At 34.6% G+C, this 22429-nt stretch overlaps 1 protein-coding gene across 2 annotated transcripts in view; it reads left to right on the forward strand.

Moving 5' to 3' along the window:
• The first annotated feature begins 8089 nt into the window (after positions 1–8089).
• Positions 8090–22429, forward strand: part of LOC127126440 (F-box protein At2g26850-like) — a 46036-nt gene continuing 31696 nt past the window's right edge. The window contains exons 1-6 of one of the 2 annotated variants that reach the window (XM_051055371.1): positions 8090–8501; positions 8620–8679; positions 12037–12355; positions 12942–13015; positions 13215–13390; positions 13732–13806. In XM_051055371.1, the coding sequence (XP_050911328.1) occupies positions 12290–12355; positions 12942–13015; positions 13215–13390; positions 13732–13806 (391 nt within the window). In that variant the 5' untranslated portion in view covers positions 8090–8501; positions 8620–8679; positions 12037–12289. Of the gene's footprint in view, positions 8502–8619; positions 8680–12036; positions 12520–12941; positions 13016–13214; positions 13391–13731; positions 13807–22429 lie in introns of both variants that reach the window. The other variant, XM_051055370.1, reaches the window with a different exon arrangement.

The following is a 22429-nucleotide window of genomic DNA, read 5'->3' on the forward strand; positions in this document are numbered from 1 at the left end:
TTCATTTCAATCTCATTTCAGATGCATTTGGACCTAATTGGATTGCTTCATGGGCTTGTACACGCCCATGCCAGCATGTGCATGACATTGCCAAATATGGAAAAACTTGAAGTGTTCAAATAACATTCCCAATTTCTATAAATACATGTCCTCCGAGCTCATTTGAAGGATCCTTGCGCGCCAGCTTTGCCCCCTCTCTTCAAACCCTCGCAATTCAAAGGAAAACCTGAGAATTTTCATTTTGAAAATTGAGTTTGAATCTCACTATTTGGAGATTCAAAAACTCCAGGATCCAAAGCTTTGAGGTCAAATCGAAACAACTCACTTGACACACCTCAAAATTCAACTTCTCATATCTTTCTATATATGTGGAGTTAGTTAAAATTGAGGTCAGATTCGTGCTCTACGCCATTTTTTCTTTCAGATCATGTCCTCCTTTTTCATTTATGTGATGGTGATGACTGAACCAGTCCGGTGAGGCTCGCCTGAGAAGGTGACCGAAGGTTTAGCGCCGGTGATGTGCTGGATAGGTTCAGAGCCATTGATCTTGTTCAAAATGTTTTAATCTCACACATTGCTTGTAATTCCCACTTGTGTTACGCGTTGACTAATGACTATGGTGGAAAGCGCGCTGATGGCCACTTGATCTGCCACCTCAATTAATGAGGGAGATCAAGTGGTCCACATTTTTTCTGAATATTTGAATTTCATTTTATTTGTTTTATTTTCATTAATTCATATTAATTTTAAGATTGATCCAAAAAATATGAGAGTTTCACCAAAAAAAATAAAATAAAATCCTCTTCCATATTTTGAATTATAAGTTTTTTTGGATCATTATTAATATTTTTCATGATTTAATTGATTTGTGAATATTTTTAATTGTTTAAAAATACTTTGAAGTCTCTAAAAATTATGAATTTTTTTCTCCAAGGTCCTTTGACCTTGTTTGACCTATGATAAATCTCATGACCATTTCTTTGATGTTTTGATGAGGTTTTAGGAATTTGACAAACCATATTTAATTTAATGCATTATTTTTAGTATTTTTTAAATTTAGTAAATTCCAAATAATTGTGTTGAGCCATTTGGATTGTTTGTATGAGTTTGACTTGTGTTGTTGGGCCTTGGTCAAGGTTGATTTGACTTTGTCAGGTTAAGATAATTGGACTTAGGGGATTGATGGAATGTACATTCCATCTCCCAAAATGAATGAATGATCTTAATTTGGTAAAAGTACTCCTTTGTCCAATTTGAGTTTTATCCATTTCCCCTCCCTCTTCATCTTATTCCCCTTCTTTATGCATTCATGTCACGGTCCTATGATATCTCAATGTCCTAAGGCTAGTTGATTGAAAATCAACATAAGTATGGATGAGATTAGACCACCTCTTTTGCATATTCTTTTTGTGTGTGGTATGTTTCATGAGCATAGTCCATTATACTATGTCTCTAACATGCATTAACAGCAAAATTCTATTGCCCGACCTCAAATAGTTGTGACTTCTACATAAGTCCAATTACGATTGCTTAACATAGCGCTAAATTTTTGACACAAAAGACATAGCATTCTAGTTAGTGAGATTGTAAGTCTCCCCTCTTTCATGGTATTGTGTGGAAACTTGGCCTTTTTCCTTCCTTTGGAAGATGTCTTGGTTCAAGGATCCATGCTTGTGATAAGTGGGTTGAGTGTTCTCCAAAGAATGACTTAAACAAAAAGCAAAAGCAATACTAACTTCTAACTCATTAACAACTAACATTTACTTTCAAGTTATTTACTTTAATGCACTTTATTTTTAAGCCCTATCCATTTGCCATTATTCATACCATTCTAATTGTTTATGTTAATGTCATTTTCACTTTGTCCATTTGGACCATATTTTGTGATATATTTTGCTTGTGTATATTGTGTGTGTTTGTGTGGTCTTTGGCCATTAATGTACATAATAAGAACAAAAACCCTAAAAAACTTCTTGTGTGGACTGTTGGTTTGATCTGAGACAATTGGACTTAGAATTTAGGCAGCACTCCCTCTGCAGAGGACTTGGCCAATGCCAACTTTCATGTAACCAAGTGCTTGCAATCTGAAACTTCATCTGATACATCCTTGAAAGAGCCATTTGAGCTCATCTACAACATGATCATTATGAAGCTGTTATTTTGAACCTGTGACTTATGGCATTATGGAATTCCAAGTCCAAGAGATAAAGGTCTACATCAATGACATGATTTCTAAGTCACAAATTGAGGAGGACCACATAGGAAACTTACAAAAGCTATTTGATTGTCCGAGGAAATTCAAGTTGTATCGGAAAATGTATGTATAAACTTGTGATAATTTTATTGATCAGTAACATACACATATATACATATGAGAAGGGAGAGCATGATCCTACAATTAAGCTAGTATTGATGGCTATTCACTGAATATGGAAACATAATATTCTAGCCTATAATTAGAATATAAATGATATTGACTATACATGAAACAATAGGGACACGATGCTAATATTAAGGAAGCATGTTTCTAATTCCCCCCTTCAAACTGGTGGTGAGTGGATAACACCAAGTGTGTCTCTGAGATGGTTGAAACATGTCTGGCTTAATGGGTTGGTGAGGCAGTCTATAATTTGATCAGTTGTAGGAACATAGGCCACAACAACTTCATTTTGTAGTACTTGATCTCTGATATACTGAATATCAATTTCAATGTGTTTGGAGCGAGCATGGAGGATAGGATTTGAAGCTAGTGCCTTGGCACTCAAGTTATCACACCACAGTATAGGTTTCCTTGGAAGTGGGAGTTTAAGTTCAGCAAGTAATGACTGAATCCATCCTATTTCAGCAGTTAGGTCAGCTAGGGCTTTGTATTCTGACTCAGTGCTTGATCTTGATACCACCTTTTTCTTACTTGATGACCAAGAAACAAGTGTTTCATCAAGGAACACACATTGACCAGCCATGGATTTCCTGTCATCAACACTAGTGGCCTAGTCTGCATCAGAGAAGCCATGAACATCCAGATCAGTGGATGACTTGATGTGTAAGCAATGATTTATGGTGCCTGGAGATACCTAAAGATTCTTTTTATGCCTTATCAGTGTTCAAGTGTTGGTTAGCTCATGTATTGGCTGAGTTTGTTAATAGAGAATGCTAGATCAAGTCTTGTGTGAGTCAAGTATTGTAAGGCACCTATGGCTTGTCTAAACACAGTTGGGTCAGCTAGTTTCTCTCCCTCAACTGTGAAATGCCTACCTGTTATCATAGGTGTGGGACATGGTGAGGCTTTATCCATTATGAATTTACTCAGTAAGTCACTGATGTACTTAGATTGTTTGATATACATTTCACTGGTATCTCTTTTCACTTCTATGCGCAGAAAGTAGTGTAGCTGACCCAAGTCTTTGAGTGAGAATACATCAATAATATGAGTGATGAAAGCTTGAAGGAACTTGGTGTTGCTTCCTGTAATTATTATGTCATCCACATAGATAAGCAGAAAAGTAATGTGATCTTTACCTTTTAGTAGGAAAAGAGAGGAATCACTCTTTGTGTTTTGAAAACCCCACTTCAGTAAAGCAACCTTGACACTGTCAAACCAAGCCCTTGGTGCTTGCTTCAGTCCATAGATTGCTTTAGATAGCCTGCATATGTGATTAGGCCTGTTGGATCAACAAATACTCCAGGTTGATACATGAACATTGTTTCCTTGAGATATCCATTTAGGAAAGCACTGTTAATATCTAGTTTCCTAACTTCCCAGTTGAGATGGACTGCAATTGAAAGAATGATTCTGACAGTGCTAGCTTTGACCACATGGATGAAGGTTTCTGCATAATCAACACCAATTGTTTATTGAAATCCTTTGGCAACTAGCCTAGATTTTCTCCTTTCTATGGTACCATCTGACTTGTATTTGGTCTTGAAGACCCATTTTGAGTCAACTATGTTTTCTTCATCTTGATAAGGGACTAGTGTCCAAGTTTTGTTAGACATGAGTGCTTGAAACTCCTTTTGCATTGATTCCTTCCATAAGGGCCTTGTGAGAGCATCCTTGGAATTTGTATGTTCCATTGTATCTTTGTAGGTCTCAGCTAGACCAATGTAAGGAAGCTTTGGCTTGTGAATGCCTGACTTGCTTCTGGTTTGTATGATGCATGCATTGATTGCTTCACCTGTACTTTATTGGGTTATGTCAGGTTGTATCTCTGGATGAGTTGGATCATCTAGTACAATATCTTCAAATTATTCTGTGACATTATTGTCAACTTCTGTGGCATTGTTGTCATCTTGTGATTGTTGCTCAATTTGTGAGTCAGTTGAGTTTACTTCATCTGAGATATCTCCTTTAGGGATTACATCAGTGATAGGATTACCTGCAGGGCACAAGGGAAAAGAGAATGATGGATTGTTAGCTGTTTTTAGAGGACCTCTTGTATTGAGAAACCCATCATGGAATGGGAAATGATCTTCATTGAAAATAACATGTCTTGATATGAAGATCCTGCCATGGGAATTGAGACATTTATACCCTTTATGAGAGTTAGTATAGCCTAAGAACACACATCTGGTTGTATGAAATTGAAGCTTGTGTTGATTGTAGGGTTTGAGGCATGGATAACAAGCACAACCAAAGGGTTTTAAGAGCTTATAGTCAGGTTCCTTATGAAGCATGAGTGAGTAGGGGGTCTTATTTTGGGTAACTTGAGATGGTAGTCTGTTTATAAGGTATACTAAAGTGGATAATGCTTCCCACCAATATTGGAATTGCATTTGAGCTTATGCAAGCAGAGTTAAACCAAACTCAACTATGTGTCTGTGTTTCCTCTCAATTCTTCCATTTTGCTGAGAGGTATAAGGACAAGACATTCTAAGACCTATGCTAGCTTCTATTGCAAGTATCTACACAAGTTTGTATTCACAACCACCATCACACTGAATTACTTTGATTCTCTTATTGTATTGATTTTCAGCCAAGGATTTAAATTGAATAAAAGCTTGCACAGTTTCAGACTTTTATTTTAAAGGATAAATCCAAGTGAACCTACTAAAATCATCAACAAAATGCACATAATATTTGAAACCAGAAGATGACATTATTGGTGCAGGGCCCCATACATCAGAGTGAACCAACTCAAGTGGTTCCTTAGCATGAGATGAAAAAGACTTAAAGGGTAATAGGTGCATTTTTCCATATTGGCAGGCCTCACAAAAACTAAAGTGGTCACTAGGTGATACTTTGACATTACAATTTTTCAACACTTTGTCTAATGTGTTGTTGTTTGGGTGACCAAGTATCCTATGCCAGCTCTCCCTGATAGATATATAAGCACTTGGGCTCCTTCCAATTCTTGAGAGATAGTATAATCCATCTTTAAGTATTCCTTTTAGTATTGCCTTCCCTGTCAACTTGTCCTTCACAAAACAACAATTCTTATCAAACTCAACAAGAATGTTATTGTCAGCAGCCAATTTAGATACACTTAATATATTTTTGGTAATGTTAGACTCATATAGTATATCATGTAGATTAAGTGACTTGAGTTTGGAAGAGCCCGTGGCTATAATTTCTAGTTGCTCACCATTTCCAATAATTAGAGAGTTCTTACCATGATGTTCATTTATTTCTTGGAATTTTTCAGTTTGATGTGTCACATGATTACTTGCTCCATTGTCAAAGTACCAGTCATATTCTTGATTGGTTCCTTATGATGCTAGGAATGCATATTTCTCTTCCTCTTCTGCTGAGTGACTTGATCCAGAGTACGTTTTGTAAAACCTATAGAAGCACTGCACTGCTGTGTGACCAGTCTTTGAGCATACCTGACAGGTAGGTTAGAGAACTTGCTTATACCTCTGCCTCCTCTTCAACCTCTCGAGTTGAAGCCTCTCTAGTTTCCATTTGAGCCATGGAAGACAAGTTTATTGTTTCTTCGGTTTACTTTGTAATCAGTCTTGTTTACAACATTTGTTGAGGCATTGAGACTTAAGGTATTAAAGAAATTGAGTTTCTAAATTCTATTCTCAAAACTCAGCAGTTGAGATTGTAAATCAATCCAATTGAGATTGATTTGATCGTAGAGTTTTACCATTATCGGATTGTACTTAAAATCCAATCCATTCAGGGTTTGAATGATTATATCTGAGTTTAGAATTGGATTTCTTGCCAGCTTGAGTTTATCAACAAGATTTTTCATCTTGGATAGATAATCACGCATTTTCATTTCACCTTTCCTGGTACTGTGGAATTCTGACTTCAGGTTGGTGATTCTATATCTTGTATGTGCTCCAACTAGACTTTGGGTCTCCTCCCAAAGTTGCTTTGAATTTTCACAATGCAAAAACTGTGTTACAATGTCTGTAGTCATGGAATTCTTTAACCAACCTCGAAAGTGTTGGTCATAAGCTTGCCAATCTTTAAACAAAGGATTCAACTTCTTGCTTGAATCTGAATTTTTTATATATTGCTCAAGACACTCCTTTTCCCTAGCATGTATCCTTCAAGTCTGCAGCCTTTGATGATGGGCAAGACTAAGGACTTCCATAAGGGAAAATTGTCTCTATCCAACTTGACAGAGATAGTTGATGGAAGATCATTTTTGTTGTTTGTATTTGCAGCGAATGCCAAGGTTTTTAATTGGATCACGAGCCGTTTGGCAACAACACTCTGATACCAAGTAAATAATTATAATATGTATAAACCTGTGATAATTATATTGATCAGTAACATACACATATATACAGATGAGAAGGGAGAGCATGATCCTACAATTAAGCTAGTATTGATGGCTATACACAAAATATGGAAACATAATATTCTAGCCTATAATTAGAACATAAATGCAATTGACTATACATGAAACAATAGGGACACGATGCTGATATTAAGGAATCATGTTTCTAATTTGGCCATGTTTTACACTAAAACATATGTGTATGGCCCAGGGTATGGCGTATGGCCCAGCTAGAGCCATACACGTAAGGCTTTTGCTGCATATATGGGGTCTGGCTAGATGACCTCATACACGCATGCGCCTTCCCATACGCATGTGATAAGATACTTGATTTTCACCCCCTTCTGCTGTTACGCATATGCTAGGGGTGATGCGAAATGGACATACACATATGAGAGGTCCCATACGCGTATGTGCAAGAAACTTGCTTTTTCTTCTTTTTTCCTCCTGCTCATGCGTTTTCGTCCGACTTCTTCTCTGATCCATCTCCTCTTTATCTTTTAGCCCTGTAAACAAATAAAACACTACCTCAAACGTGTAAAATAGCTCAGAATAACTAAATCATTATCAAATCAAGTTATTGTAAAAATCTACCAAAATAAACTTAAACTATTGCCCAGATTCACAATAATTCACTTACTTTTGGCATTCAAATGACATCAAAGCTAACATAAATGGTGACTGGTCAAGTCTCATCTAGGCGTGACCTTAGTAATGACCCTCACAGATTGATAACATAAAGTCACAATGAGTGAAACTGGTTCTAGAGATTCCCATAATCATGAACCACATCCAAATCATCAGTGTAGTGAGGGGATAACCCTACTATGATGACAAATTTTAGGGATTTATCCTTTTAAGCTTTTAGAGTTTTAAGGATTGTTTTTTCAATATTTATCTAGTAAATAAAAAATGGTAAAGATTTTCCTATATTTTGAACTCTTTGAATTTTTGGTTTACCTCATTTCATCTTGATCCATATTGTAAGAAATGGTAATAAATTTTCATTAAAAGAAATTAAATGATATATATAACTTTAATTAATAGTTCATTTTCAAATAAAATTCGTATACTTAAATAAATAAATAAATAAACTATGAAAAATTTTAAATTTTAATATTAGTATTATTTAATTAGAATAATATCTAATAATTATATTTAATTACAATTATCAAATAAAAAGAGGGCACGAATTAAAATATATTTATTTATTGTATTTCTCATCTACAATGAGTCATCCTTAAAAAATTTACCTTTGAAACCCTAAATCTCTAAAATACTTACATTTACCCTTATATATCTTACAAAATTCATCAAAAAAAGTTTAAATGTCAAAATATCACTAATCTCGATATTTTCTCGATTATTCCATCATCTCCGTCTTTTATATTTTCTAAGCACTTTACTTTTGCAACCCTAGATCTCTAAAATACTAAATTTTATAATTCTTCTTCCATTCCACCCTTGTATATCTTGCAAAGTTCTTTGATATTTTTTAAAGATTGTCAAGATATCATAAACCTCGCCTTTTTTCTTTTTTTTCCTCCATATTCCCCGTTTTATATTTTCCCTGTCTTTCTCAGATTTATTCCTTTTACCCAATATTTTCATTTCTCTTAGTATTTTAGAATACAACCATCTTACCCATCCATCTATTCTACTTAATTTTATTCTAGTATAGATCCTCTGAAATTCATTCTTTTATAAAAAAATTAGAGTAATTTTTGGAATCGCATCTCAACCATCTCAATTGTGAAAAACGTACTGGTAAGTATGTCCTTTAAGTTTGATATAAAATATTAGATCTAGTGATATACTGTATATTTTATTATTAATTGACACTAATATAGCTTCTCTATTTTGTAATATATCTTCGTCGTTGCAGGTTTTTTAAACATATTGAGATCTAATTGTAGACAAAGGTGATATTTACCCTAAAAAACAGGTAAGGAGATTTTTCAAATTTTGTAATATCTGAATTTTTGAATAAATAAATGTTTTTATTTAGATTTTGTGAAATTTGTTGTTAAAATAAATTGTGAAAGTTTATAAATTTAATCTTATTTAGTGCATAAGAAAATAAAGTAAAGTAATAAATTAGACATCAAAATTGTAAGAATGGATCAATATAGCCCATGACTTTTCAAAATTGACAAGTATATCTCTGATTTTGTAAAATGGCATTCAAAATAATCATTCTCAACTTTTACTGTTAATTAGAGATTATAATGTAAAACATTAGTTGACATGAGACTCCTCCATTTTGATCTCGTATTAATTCCACCATAATAGTGACATATTCTCCTATGAGATTTAGGTCTCCAAAGGATAAGTCTTTTAATAATTGTTCCGGATTAGCCAAATGAGTTTCACATTGCTTGAGAATCGAGGATAAGGATAGTTTATATACAACACCCACATTGCTCAACCAAACATGGCTTCTTTTCTTAAGGACAAAAGTAGAATGGATTATTACACCCTAAGTGGACAATAACTCACAACCATAATGGCATAGACTTTAGGTCGACTTGAACATTGGTGCTAGAAGGAGGGGTCGTCTAACACCCCACTAATATGTGTCTAGAATCATATTAGTAAGATATTAAAATTTTGGTACTGAGTACATACAAAAGCAAATAATGACATGATAATTTGTATATATTAGAAAACTACACCTAGGGATATATACAACATATATGTTTACAAGAAATGCATATTGGAAAAATATCAGGTATAATTTTCATGCCATCTGATCACCCAAGTCTCTAACCTAGACATTATAACGAGTTCTTCACTTGCTATAATGTACCAGAGAAACAACATGATTGGGGATGAGATTACTAAATCTCATTGAGTTCACCTATCTTATGGATGTGCTTGGCTCTATATGGTATACTGATCTACTACAAATGCTTACTACACACTCGTACCCTGATAAGGTAGTACCAACGAAGCATACACAACATCCCACCACTCATGAATACATGGTATGTTATCCTTTATGGTTGGTAGATGAAGGAAAATGTGGGTAATACATATTGTATCGTATTGCAAATGATACGTCGGGCCCGCTGCCTAATGAAGAAGAACGAATTAAATACCATCATGATGATTCTATAAACCTTATTGGAACTTACTTTAAAGTAATGAGGAAATGATTTTATTCTCATTCATTTTCTACGACAGAGAGAATAGTGGAATTATACTCTGGTAAATTCCCAAACCACGTATCGTACTACCCATCACCAAGAGTAGTATACTCATTCCTTCATGAGTATGTCCACTAACCAGTATGTCCACTAACGAGACACCTCACCACAGGGAACACATAATTATTCAACCTATGGTTTATCATCACCATTAACCATTACATAGAATAATTAAATAGACATTCATTACTAATTATACGAGTGGATCTCAAATATTATATGCATATGAACTCGGGATCATTCATCACCTGTAGTCGTATAATTGATCACACTTTTGATTGTTCAAAACAGAACCAAACATACAAAACATGAGAAACACAATGGAAGAATAGTATGAAATTCCCATCATGCCACAACCCTATGTGTTAACTTCCCATAATTTTGTTTCTCCCAATTATGGAGGTTTGCTTACTGAACCCTTTGGCCGCTTAGCGAGTTTAGCAGAGCAAAACACAATTTCAACAATTTTAAGTCTAGAAATTCAGAATCCACAATAATACATATTCTAACCATGTCAATATAGGAAAGAATCAACATGCAACAATATTTGAACATTATGAGCTTAATTTAAGCAGCAATTCAAGAAATCAACACAAGGAATATCATCACTTAGACATGTTAGCAGAGCAGTCAAACTTAACTTGCAATATGAAATCAAACCATGAACTCATAGTATATCACAAACAATCTTCAAGCATGATATTTAATTATCATAAGATATTTTATTGATCTAGCTTTCCAATGAATTTGACCGTATCTCATTTTGAGTTACGAAACTCAAAATACGCTATTTTCCGTGTCACAATAAATTTTTATATCAACAACACTCATTAAGCAAGTGATATGTCACTAAGCAAGAAACTCTGTAACTTTTCTAAAAAATTAGTGTCCTAACACCATATTTAGCACCCCAATTCACCCTTAATCCAACCCTAACATATAGTAACATGCTTGGGGAATCAAGACATAGAAAAACCAACACATGAAAGTTCATAGTTATACCATACTAAACATGCATCTACAAGTTGGAAGTTTCTTACTCACTCAAAGCAACACTGCAAGAATCATGAGGAAAACCTAACATACAAGGTGTTAAAACTAACTAAAGAACACACCTTTAGTGAAGATTCTAACTTTGATGATTGAGAGATGAAGAAAATGATGATAATGATTTATACACCTAATCGTTGTTCTTCTTCCAAGATCACCAAGTTTCACACATGCACCCATGGAGGATGAACTTGAGCTCACAAAATTCCTTTTTCTTTCCACCTTCGTGACCCTCTTTCCCTCACTCCAAGTCCTCTAAAAAAATCAGAATTGATGAAATAGAAGTGAAGGTGCAAAATGAGAGAAATGAGGTTCCTTTCCCCTTATATGATGCGCTTATGAAAATTACAGTTTTCCCATGTTATTTGAGTGAAATTACTAGCATGTTATCCTTCTTACTTAAGCTATGCCCACATTGATTGTTCTACTAACCTCTCATAAATTTATTGTAGGTTTAGAGATTAGTGATTTTTCTATTAATCTATCTTATTGATACTTAGAACTTGGGGTATTAGAGGTCAGGGCCACATCCTTTCACCATGCTGCTTAGCCTTGACAGGGGGGGAATTGTTTCGGATTGGACAAAATGGTACCACATTACTTGGGAGTAAATGCTAAGGGTATCATTTCTAAAATATAAAGTCGTAAGTATTCTCACGCCCAAAGTGAACAATACCTAATATTCGCAATGGTGTGGACCTGAGGTCGACCAGCACAGTAAATAATCTTTGCACAACTCTAAACTTTTTGATAATGAGCTGACATTATCATAAGATCGCCTTACAAATTTTACATGTTTAGTTAATATGCATCATCATAAATTTTGACTATATATGATACGAAAGAGATACTTTTATTGGATTATTTATTTTTAATCATTATTTATTAACACTACATAGTGTTTGTATGTTTGTTCATGGATTTTTAATCATTCTTTGTAAACTTTATAATTTATCATTGTTTACTCTTTGTCTTATATGGTATAGGCTCTTATTAATGTATAATTTGATTTTATTTCAATCTTTTGGTTGTTGTTGAATTAGGATTTCCCATAAATCACAATGTCGTCAAAAAAATCATCAGCACCAAAATTGGATAAACAAGAGGATTGTAAGGGTTCTTTCTTAAATTTACCTCATGAGATATTGGATTGCATTCTTAAGTAACTTTCACCAAAAGATTTGTTCATGGTAGCACATGTGTGTACTCACTTGAGGAATAATAGTAGAAGTGATTATTTATGGAATCAACATGTGGAACATAAATGGAGTAAGTTGGTAGGAGAAGACTTTCACAATGAGTGGAACTATCATATTGGTAAAATTAGAAATGAAGAAAGTTTGGTTTTACACCACAATCAGAGTAAGTCATATGGAAATATTAGTGGTGATCACCCATATCAACGCCTTCATTCTTATTTGAAAAGTAATAGAGCATTGGATGATTTGATTAAAAATCATTCACAAATGGCTTTGTATATTTGCCTTGAGACTGGTCGCTTTTGGTTTCCTATTCAAATATACAAGGTAAGATCAACCAAATTATAACATCTATTATGTAATTTATTATTGCATTAAATAGTCTAAATATTATTATTTTTCATTTCTACTAGTAAAACTCTGATTTATTAAGTATCATTTCACTCATACATAGTATTTCAAGTTCATTAAAACATTAAGCAAATCATAGAAATTATTATTTCCACATTGTTTTTTAACTCGATTACGTTGGTCCATAATATATTGTTAGTGCATAATCATAGAAATTAATGAAACATATTTTTGAAAAAAATGTGACACAATATATTACTGTCATTTTAGGTAGGAGTATAAGAAGTATATAGAACATAATTGATACCCTAGAAACTAAATAGGGATTTAGTATAATCTCATTTACTTTTATCATTTGGTTTAAAAATTATTATAATTATATGGAACTTTGCATGCAGGCTACAAAGAAAACATTATACTGCTATGATGCCCTTGTGAGTTATGATTCTAGAACAAACACCTTTCGAGCAAGGTATTGTTAATTTTTTTTTATAATAACTAGCAAACTCCTATTATTCTTTATAGGGATTTAGTTTTGAGTAGAAAGTGAATAAAATGAAATTGTTAATTAACACGATGCACATTTCTATGATTGTAAAACAAAGTCTAGAACTGATCCTCTAAATTTCTTTTTTTTTCTTAATTATATGTAAAAATTTATCAATTTATAGGTCCACAAACGCGGGAAAACGATTGGTTGAGCGAGATATTGATTGGGAAAGGTTGAGAAAGCCACCACCTAAAACTTTTCTTGTGGATTATTATGAATATAATAATCTCAATGATTTGAAACCTGGAGATCGTGTTGAGATTCAAAAGAGAAGAAGGAGGGCATTCCCTTACCATGGTAACAAAAAAAACCCTCTAATTTATCATATATTCTTCTTAAAGAATTTCACTTTATTAATGATGTCATTTCATATATAAATTCAACTCATTGATTTTTTTTCTAATGACGTTTATTTTCATAGAATAAGGTTTCATAGAAAATATACATACATTTTGTTACATTAATGAATCTATTGCAATTAACTAAAGTTATTAATTTATATGAATACAAATGTTTTTTCTCATAAACGTCGTCAAAGAAATGATCTCTTTAATATAATACAGACTTACAACATTTATTTATTGGTTGTATGCTTCAATTTAAATTATAAATTAACTTTTTTTTAATGAGCTATATAGATTGGGTGTATGCTTCAATTTGCCATTTCCAATCATGTGACCAGGACATCAATCACTGCTCTTGCCAAGACAATGGTAATATTCATAAATATTCATAAATATCAAGTTAAAAAGGAGACACTATTAAAATAATTGTTTTTAATTTTCAGACCTTTTGAATATGATGATCTACAAACGCAGCAGCATCCACAAATATTCAATGAGTAAAAGAATGAGACACATAATAAGATATGAAGAATTTAACTTTCTTAATGGGATCAGAAAACTTACGGATGAGGAGATTGGAAAGTGGCGTAACCTCGACTCTACACTCTAGTGCCAGTGTGTCAATAAAACTTGAAGAATGATTGCGGTTACGGGCCAATGATTCTCAATAGTTGATTTTTCCTGTGCAAGAACAACTGATCATCTTTTCGCAGGGATATTAATCTGGTGTGGTATCAATGATTTTAGCAGAATGTAGTAGCTTTACTTTGATGCAAACTGTCTTGTGCAGATTGACATTGTGAATTTTTAAGCATGAAATATTTTTGACATTCAATCTGTCATTGGTTTGGGTAAATTGGTTTTCATTAGAAATGCTTCGCACATTGGGAGCGGTCTATCAGTATAATCGATATTGTCTAAACATTTTTTAGGATATCCAACATAATTTTGAGTGCTTTCTTGTGGCACTTAAAATTAATGTGAGACCTTGTAAAGTAAGATGTTGTAGGATAGATTTCGAATTGTTCTTACTGTTGAGCAAAATTAAATTCATCTGCAGTTAGTTTGATAATTGGTTGAAAATCTATCTGAATAGAATTAATATGATTCTGATTATTACATTGTTATAATTATAAGACTGTAGTCTGCTGCTAGTGAAAGAATCAGGTTGTTGATAGGTGTTTGTTTTGTTGTAATGGGTTCCCCCTAGTCTTGGGAGCTTGGTGTTGATGGTAGATTGATTTTGATAGTCTCATACTCTAATGTCTTTCTTGTACTCCTTGTGCTAGAAGTTAATTTCTATACCTACTAATATAATTGGTTCACTCATTGAGTTTAAATTAGTAAGGATATATATAACTATGCTCATATTATATTGCAACAATCAATGACAACCAAACTCTACTATATAATGAAGAAAATTAAATAAAGAACAAAATAGCTAATTAAAGTAAATACCACCATAATATTTTTACAAAATAATAACTAATACCACCATAATATTTGGAAATTTAATACTTATAAGTGTCAGGAATTGAGGTATCAAATGTTGAATTTTTTAGATGCATAATATGAGAATATGTAGCTACACAATTCATAGTTACATGCTTACTTAATGTTTTTCATAATCTGGAAAAGTAAGTTAAAAGTTATTCATTCAAGACTAAATGTTCATACAAATCTACATGACACCACATCAAAAACAGTTTGTCTTTTTCATTTCTTTCCTTTTCTCCTTTATCGTCTTCTTTTTTTTACTTCTCTTTCTTCTTTCTTTTCTTTCTCTTTTTTTTGTAAAGGTCTTGATTAACTAAAGACAAGTTTCTAATTTTACTGTGATTAGAATTTTTATGAATCCACCCTTTTAATTTGACCTATATTTCTCTCTATCCCATGGAACTTGAAATGTAGAGTGTGAATTATAACACTAGGATGACAATTCTAGAAAGTGTACTAGTCTCGTCAAAGTAATAAAATAATTCGTCTCCAAAGAGATTATAAACTTAAAAAGGTCATAAAAACGCGATTCAAAATTAATAACAAAGGGGGATTTCAATAAAGTTTTGGCTACGAAAACAATATGAGAATTTTGTCGAAAAGAAGTTCGTAAATTAAAAGTGATTAGATCTTTATTTAGAATCCCTTAATTATACATATTAGTGAACTGTGTATTAATTGAATTACAATTACACTATTATCGCACAAAGAATTAACAAGACCACTGTACTTAATTCCTTGATATACAATTCACTAATTCACACAATAATTCTCTAATTCCTAGGCCTATTCAGAGTTAAACTAGGCATTTTAAATTTATTAATTCAAAAGCCACAACTTATAATTACATGTTCCTAGTTAGTTACTAAGTTGAATAATTGCCCTAACTCATATCGGTAGTCTTATGATCAATGATCCATACTCATCTAATATCAATTTGCACGCCCGTTAACACACAAAAGGCATTACAAAAAATAACAAATAAATAATAATAATAGCATAAAAACATTAAATTAATCTCAAGAAGTCATATTATATGATCCAACAGAGTACAAATAAGTTCATCTTAAAAGACCTAATCTAGAATAACTTATCTATTCGTAGGTAAATTAACTATTATCATGAGTTGATAAGAAGTCTTCATCAAAATATATGGAAAATAAGATCTCCAATAACTCCAATGCTCTTCAAAATCTTGCTCCAAAAGCTCATGGTCGTCACTTTCTATCTCAAATTTGGAACTCTAAAAAAAGTAGCAAAGTGCCCTATTTATAGCAGTTGGCGCGTTGAAAATGCAGTCACGTCATCATATGGTATCGTACACTTGTTTTGATGTTTTTTACAATTTGAGTGTATATGTTATAGTTTGTTTGCTTATTTGTAATTTGCTTATCATTCAATATTCGCTTATTTGTAGTTTATTTGTATTTGAGTTGTATTGTATTTGCTTCAGCTATTTTAGCATGATACCATTAACACCCTTCATTATTCAATAAAATGAAAGTGTTTGATCAATGACATTGGCCTTTTTTTAGCCTAGCAAATTTCTCTTTTTTCGTTTTGTTAGGTGTGGCATGAAACAAAAGTTAGAACTCTTAGATGAAAATGTTGAGTGACTTGACTCGAATCAAGTGTTAAGAGTGATTCAAACCAGGAACCTTGTGAAACTTAGGATTTTCCTATGGATGACTTGATTCAAATAAAAAAATGAACCTGATTCAAATCACAACTTCATGTGACTCAAATAAAGTGATAATCTTAACTCAAATCAAATGTCTATGTGAAGCTAAATTTGGGCTCTACTGAAATTGACTCGAATCAAGAGTTTAACTTGACTTTAATCACAATATTTTTCAATTTGAATCATGATTTTCTTCTTGACTCAAATCATAGTTTTGTAAATCCAATTCTCTATTTTATATTTAAATAGTTGTTTCTTTGATCCAACAAAAATGAGAGGGAAATTATGTGGGTGAAACCCATAGAGACAAAATGCCAATTTGTCTTCTCTTCTTTAGTGTTGTCGCTCCCCGGATTTCCCGAATCCAAGTACAAACGCGAAAAGGGGTGGCGCGGAAGAAGAGTAGAGTCGCCAGTTATGTACTTTTATCCCAAGAGGAGGGAAAGGTAGTACTGTATAACCAAGAGGGAACAGATAAAACAAAGTCTGGAACCAAAGAAAACTGAATAAGGGGGCCGGTTACGTGAAGGGAAGGTTATCGCACCCCTTCACGTCTATGGTACTCTACAGGATCCACGATTGCTATTTATGTCTAAAGTGTGTGTATAAAAAGTCCTATATGCGATGCGAAAGAGAGAAAATCAAAGTAGGGAAAAGAAAGAGTTATTGCTCACACAGGCCCTACCCTGCTGCATACGTATCTCAAGAAGGATTGAGAATCAGAGCACCGTAGCTCGGCTAACCTATTTCTGTTTGTTTTTTGTGATGAATGACGTTACTACACAATCTACTGGATGCTCGACCTTTGGAGACTTACTCACCTATAGTAGAAGGAGTTAACGTGTTCTTAGGAGAAGAAAAACCAATGAGTTTGTTTGTTTTAGGAATGCTCATGCAAAAAGGAAGTCCTAGACGAAGGAACCGTGCTACCTTAATTGACATGCAAACGAGAGACTATACGAAGTCTAGCAATCCTATGGGGAGACGATCACACCATACAAAACAAACATGCATAAAGTAAACACGCCAACAAGGGGGCTCAAACATACGTGGGTAGGGCTTTAGTCAAGAGGGGTCATATCAACCTCGACAAACAAGCCATGGAAAGGTAATCAAATGGGCTCTTAACCACTGACATTGAACGTCAGGGTGAGCAGATCAAACGGATAATGAGGATAAGACCTCATAGCTCTTAACCCTGGACAGGGTGAGCTCATGACAAAAGTGGGGATTCAGAAAGGTGGAACCCTCTCCACTGACTGACCGGACAAAAGATCTTGGGCTTTTGTTCTGAAGCGTCGACACGTAGTGTGAGCATAAAGAACGACACACTGAATAACGGGGGATTGACTACTAATCCCTTTTATCCGTCAATTGCCTCTTCATGGAGGTCTTTAGCATCGGTGCCTCTTCTTGGAGGTCTTTGGGCACAAAAGTAAACACACAAAAACATTGCCTCTTATTGAGGTCTTCCAGCTGAGAAAGCGGTAAAATGCGGGAAAGATGTAAAAGGGATCAAGAGATCTACCACACGGATAAAGATCCGAAGTAACAGCAACTAAAGAAACAAGAAACCCAGAGATCTCTCAAGCTAGCACCATCAAAGAAAGCAAGTCAGCAAAGTAATCAGAATAAATCTCCAAATGGTATCCCACAAATAAAGGGGAATACCAGGCAAGCTATCTCTTCAAGGTTCATGTGAGCCCTCACAAAAAAAAACTCAACAAACAGGTTAGAGAAACAAGATGGAGTGCAATCAAGAGTTGCACCAAACAGAGAATCACATGAATCATGCCATTAAAGTTCACAAAAAGCTCACAAAAAGCAACCAAGGGTAGGTGGCCTAAACCTCTTGTCAAACAAATGCATTAAAAGGGTATTAAAACTCAAAGTCAGGGGGCAAGGATCCACACATCAAGACACGACATACATACTAAAACATGTGCCCACATGCAAAACCTAACGATACCCACTCTTCCAAATTCACCCATAATACCTCATACATTCAGAAATTTCAGGTTGAAAGTATAAAGTAGTGGAAATAGGGCATACCTGATTGGGGAGGATCGATTGAAATTGAATGGCACGGTTGGGTTTGCAAAGCACTCTTAGGGTTTATATGAGAGGGAATTGGTTCTTTGCAGATGAGTTCCCTTCAGCCTCTGGAGGTTGCTCTGAATTAGTTAGAATCTCTCTAGGGTTTTGTTCCAAGGAAACTTCAAAGTGTTTTCAGCTTTCACCAATTCTCCTCCTTTTTTTTTCCTTTATTGAAATTTCAGGATTTATAACTTGATTTTCGTGGCTTTAAGGGCTCAAAATGAGAGAGGTCCAACTCCAAGATTTTTCTGTTATATTTTTTTTTTTTATTATTTTTTTTTCGTTTTTTTTTTAGTTTTTTGTCGTTTTTTTTAGTTTTTTTTTAGTTTTTTTCTTTTATATATATATATATATATATATATATATATATATATATATATATATATATATATATATATATATATATATATATATATATATATATATATATACATATATATATATATATATATATATATATATATATATATATATATATACTCAAAACGCGTGGGCTTCGCCTAGCGAGCATGACAGTTCAGGAAATTCCTCTGAGCGCAGGTGATTCTGGTGGCTTTTCTTGGGACTCGCTAGGCGACCCATTCTGCTCGCCTATCGAGCATGACAGCTCATGAACAAACTTTTGCTCCTTCAAGATTAACGTTTTGAAAGTAACTCAAGTCATTCCCTGGCCATTTCCTCTTCAGTTGACCAACAATTGACTTTTGGCTTCATAGTTGAATTTTGAACTGTACTGAGCCCATTAAGCTTTATCCTTCAGATAGAACCCACAAAGTGACTTGGATGACATCCTCTTGGAGCTAATTCTGATTGACATTATAAAATGCAATATGAAATGTTAAATGACCTAAAATGAATGCATGAATGAGGAGGGAAAATTTGAGGTGCTACAGTTGCCATATTCAATCAACTATGAACCTGAACGGATGAAAGCAACGACTATCATACTTTCAAGGTAAATAGGGATTGAATACCAAAAGAACCGGAGAATTTGCACTCTGTAGGTGACAAAGCGAGGAAAGCGAGGCCATTTACCGATGGCGGCTTCAAAACAAAATTTGATATTTACCGATATCAAGGAAAGCAAGGCCATTTACCGATGGCGGCTTCAAAACAAAATTTGATATTTACCGATATCAAGGAAAGCGAGGCCATTTACCGATTGCGGCTTCACTGGGGAGGAGCAAGTGAAACAAGACCAGACATTTACCGATGACTGGGATGGAACTCGATGTTTACCGACATCGAACAAGGATGTTTATAAGTGAAATAAGACCAGACATTTACCGATAACTGGGATGGAACTCGATGTTTACCGACATCGAACAAGGATGTTTATAAGTGAAACAAGACCAGACATTTACCGATGACTGGGAAGGAACTCGATGTTTACCGACATCGAACTAGGATGTTTATAAGTGAAACAAGACCAGACATTTATCGATGTCAAAGAAAGAATACACTTATGAAACGAAAGCATTTACCAATGGCGAAAATGAAACACTCGATATTTACGGATAACGAATCTGCTGGGGAATCTTAAACGACCAAACCATTTACCGATGGTTAACAAGCGGCTGATGTTTACTGACATCGAATCAATGATGTTTACCGACACCAAAAAGGGAAAGGACACACACGGGTGTTGACAGAACGATTTTTTGTAGACACCGTGAGAGACATGCCATTTACTTATGGCCAACGATTGGAATTCGACATTTACCGACATCGAAAGATGATGTTTACCGACATCAAAGAAAAGCACAGACATTTACGGGGATCAACGCGACACTTACCGGTATCGCAAGGATGATATTTACATATGTCAAAAATAAGGCAGACACTTACTGGTGACTAAATCGGAAGAGAATCAAGCTTTCCTTTCACGGACTGGTGAGAAAATAAATCTCACTGGGGTTATTGATTCTGAATGTTGCCAAGAGCAACTGCTGCAAATGTGCTACGCTGATGTTGAAAAATGATCCGCCTCTGCTGGGGATAAGATCCAATCTGGTTTAATACATGTATGCATATGTTTGAGTTTTCTATGGCGTAATGCTCCATACTGAATGGAAATGCTACATGATTTGAGAATGCGAATGCAAATGATGATTACTACATGCAAGATGCAAAGGGAGGAAAACTCCTGCTGGGAAAGCAAATGATCACTTTACTGAGCATACAATTTCTGATACGATCTTCCAACTCTGTAGGGACATTCTCGAAACGGTAGAGAAACCAACTCAACTGGGGAGTCACTTGTTGGGAAAACACCAACCTCTCGACCATGCTGGGGAAACAAATTTTGAACTCGACTTAGACGATCCAACTTCTTACGTGACTGGACAGTGTTGAAACAACAGGGTCTTCCTTCGAACAAACTTTGGCTCATCTGCTTTAGCCATCAATCAAAGATAGTAACCTGCAAAACAGCAGGACATACATGCCCCAGGGGATCGTATGGACAAGATATACTCAAGTGTACTCATCATTCAAAATGATTTTCAGATGTTTTATCTTTCCGCACGTCATTGTCTAGCCTTCATGTTTTTAGATGCAATGTTTATCAAAAATTCGGACGTTTTTTGCAAACAAAACAGTAAAATAAAAAAACAAGAGAACGACTTTTATTGATTGAAAATGGCCTATAAAGGCAAATACATCAGGAAGCAATTCCTAGGAAGAGGTAATGGCGCCAAAAGAGAAAATAAACTATCCTATTGGCAATGTGAACACGACATTCCACTATTTTCCAATTCTGTTATGACTCATAGATCTTCAATTTCCCCCAAATTCTTTGCTTTCTGAGAAGAGTGATTGGACCGATCATATCCTTCAAGATGGTAGACACTGAAACGCGATGAAGTACAGATAACTCAGACTGTAGTCTTCGCTTTAATCCCTCTTTTGCTTGGACCGCCTTTTCAGGTTTTCAATCCACCGGGATACCCATTTTTGCCTAAGCCGCCTTTGCAGGTTTTCGACTTACCGGGTGTACATATTATTTTTTATTCTTTATCCCTAACTTTTGCCCGAACCTTTTTCTTTTCTTTTTCTCTTGGTTCGCCGGGATGCCCTTTTTTGCCTGGACTTTTTTTTTTGTCCAGCGAGTTAGTTTGTGCGAAGTATTTTTTGACTACATCTGAATTCACAGGAGACGGAAAATATTCACCATCCATAGTTGTAAGCATCAAGGCTCCACCAGAAAAGACTTTTTAACAACATATGGACCTTCATAATTCGGAGTCCACTTGCCCCTGTTATCCGTACCGGGAGGAAGGATCCTCTTCAAAACTAAGTCACCTATCTAATAACTTCGAGGACGCACTTTCTGATCAAAGGCCTTCTTCATCCTTCTCTGATATAGTTGTCCATGGCACACAGCTGCTAATCGCTTTTCCTCAATTAAATTTAACTCATCAAACCTGACTTGAACCCACTCAGCCTCGTCAAGTTTTACATCCATCATCACCCACAAAGAAGGGATTTAAACTTCTACTGGCAAGACTGCCTCCATGCCATACACAAGTGAAAACGGAGTTGCCCCGGTTGACGTACGCACCGAGGTACGATACCCATGCAAAGCGAAAGGCAACATCTCATGCCAATCCTTGTACGTCACAACCATATTTTGCACAATCTTCTTAATGTTCTTGTTTGCCGCCTCTACAACACCATTCATCTTTGGTCTGTAAGGAGAAGAATTATGTTGTTCGA

This window comes from Lathyrus oleraceus, chromosome 3 (assembly GCF_024323335.1).
Source record: "Lathyrus oleraceus cultivar Zhongwan6 chromosome 3, CAAS_Psat_ZW6_1.0, whole genome shotgun sequence".
Classification (NCBI taxonomy): Eukaryota; Viridiplantae; Streptophyta; class Magnoliopsida; order Fabales; family Fabaceae; genus Lathyrus; species Lathyrus oleraceus.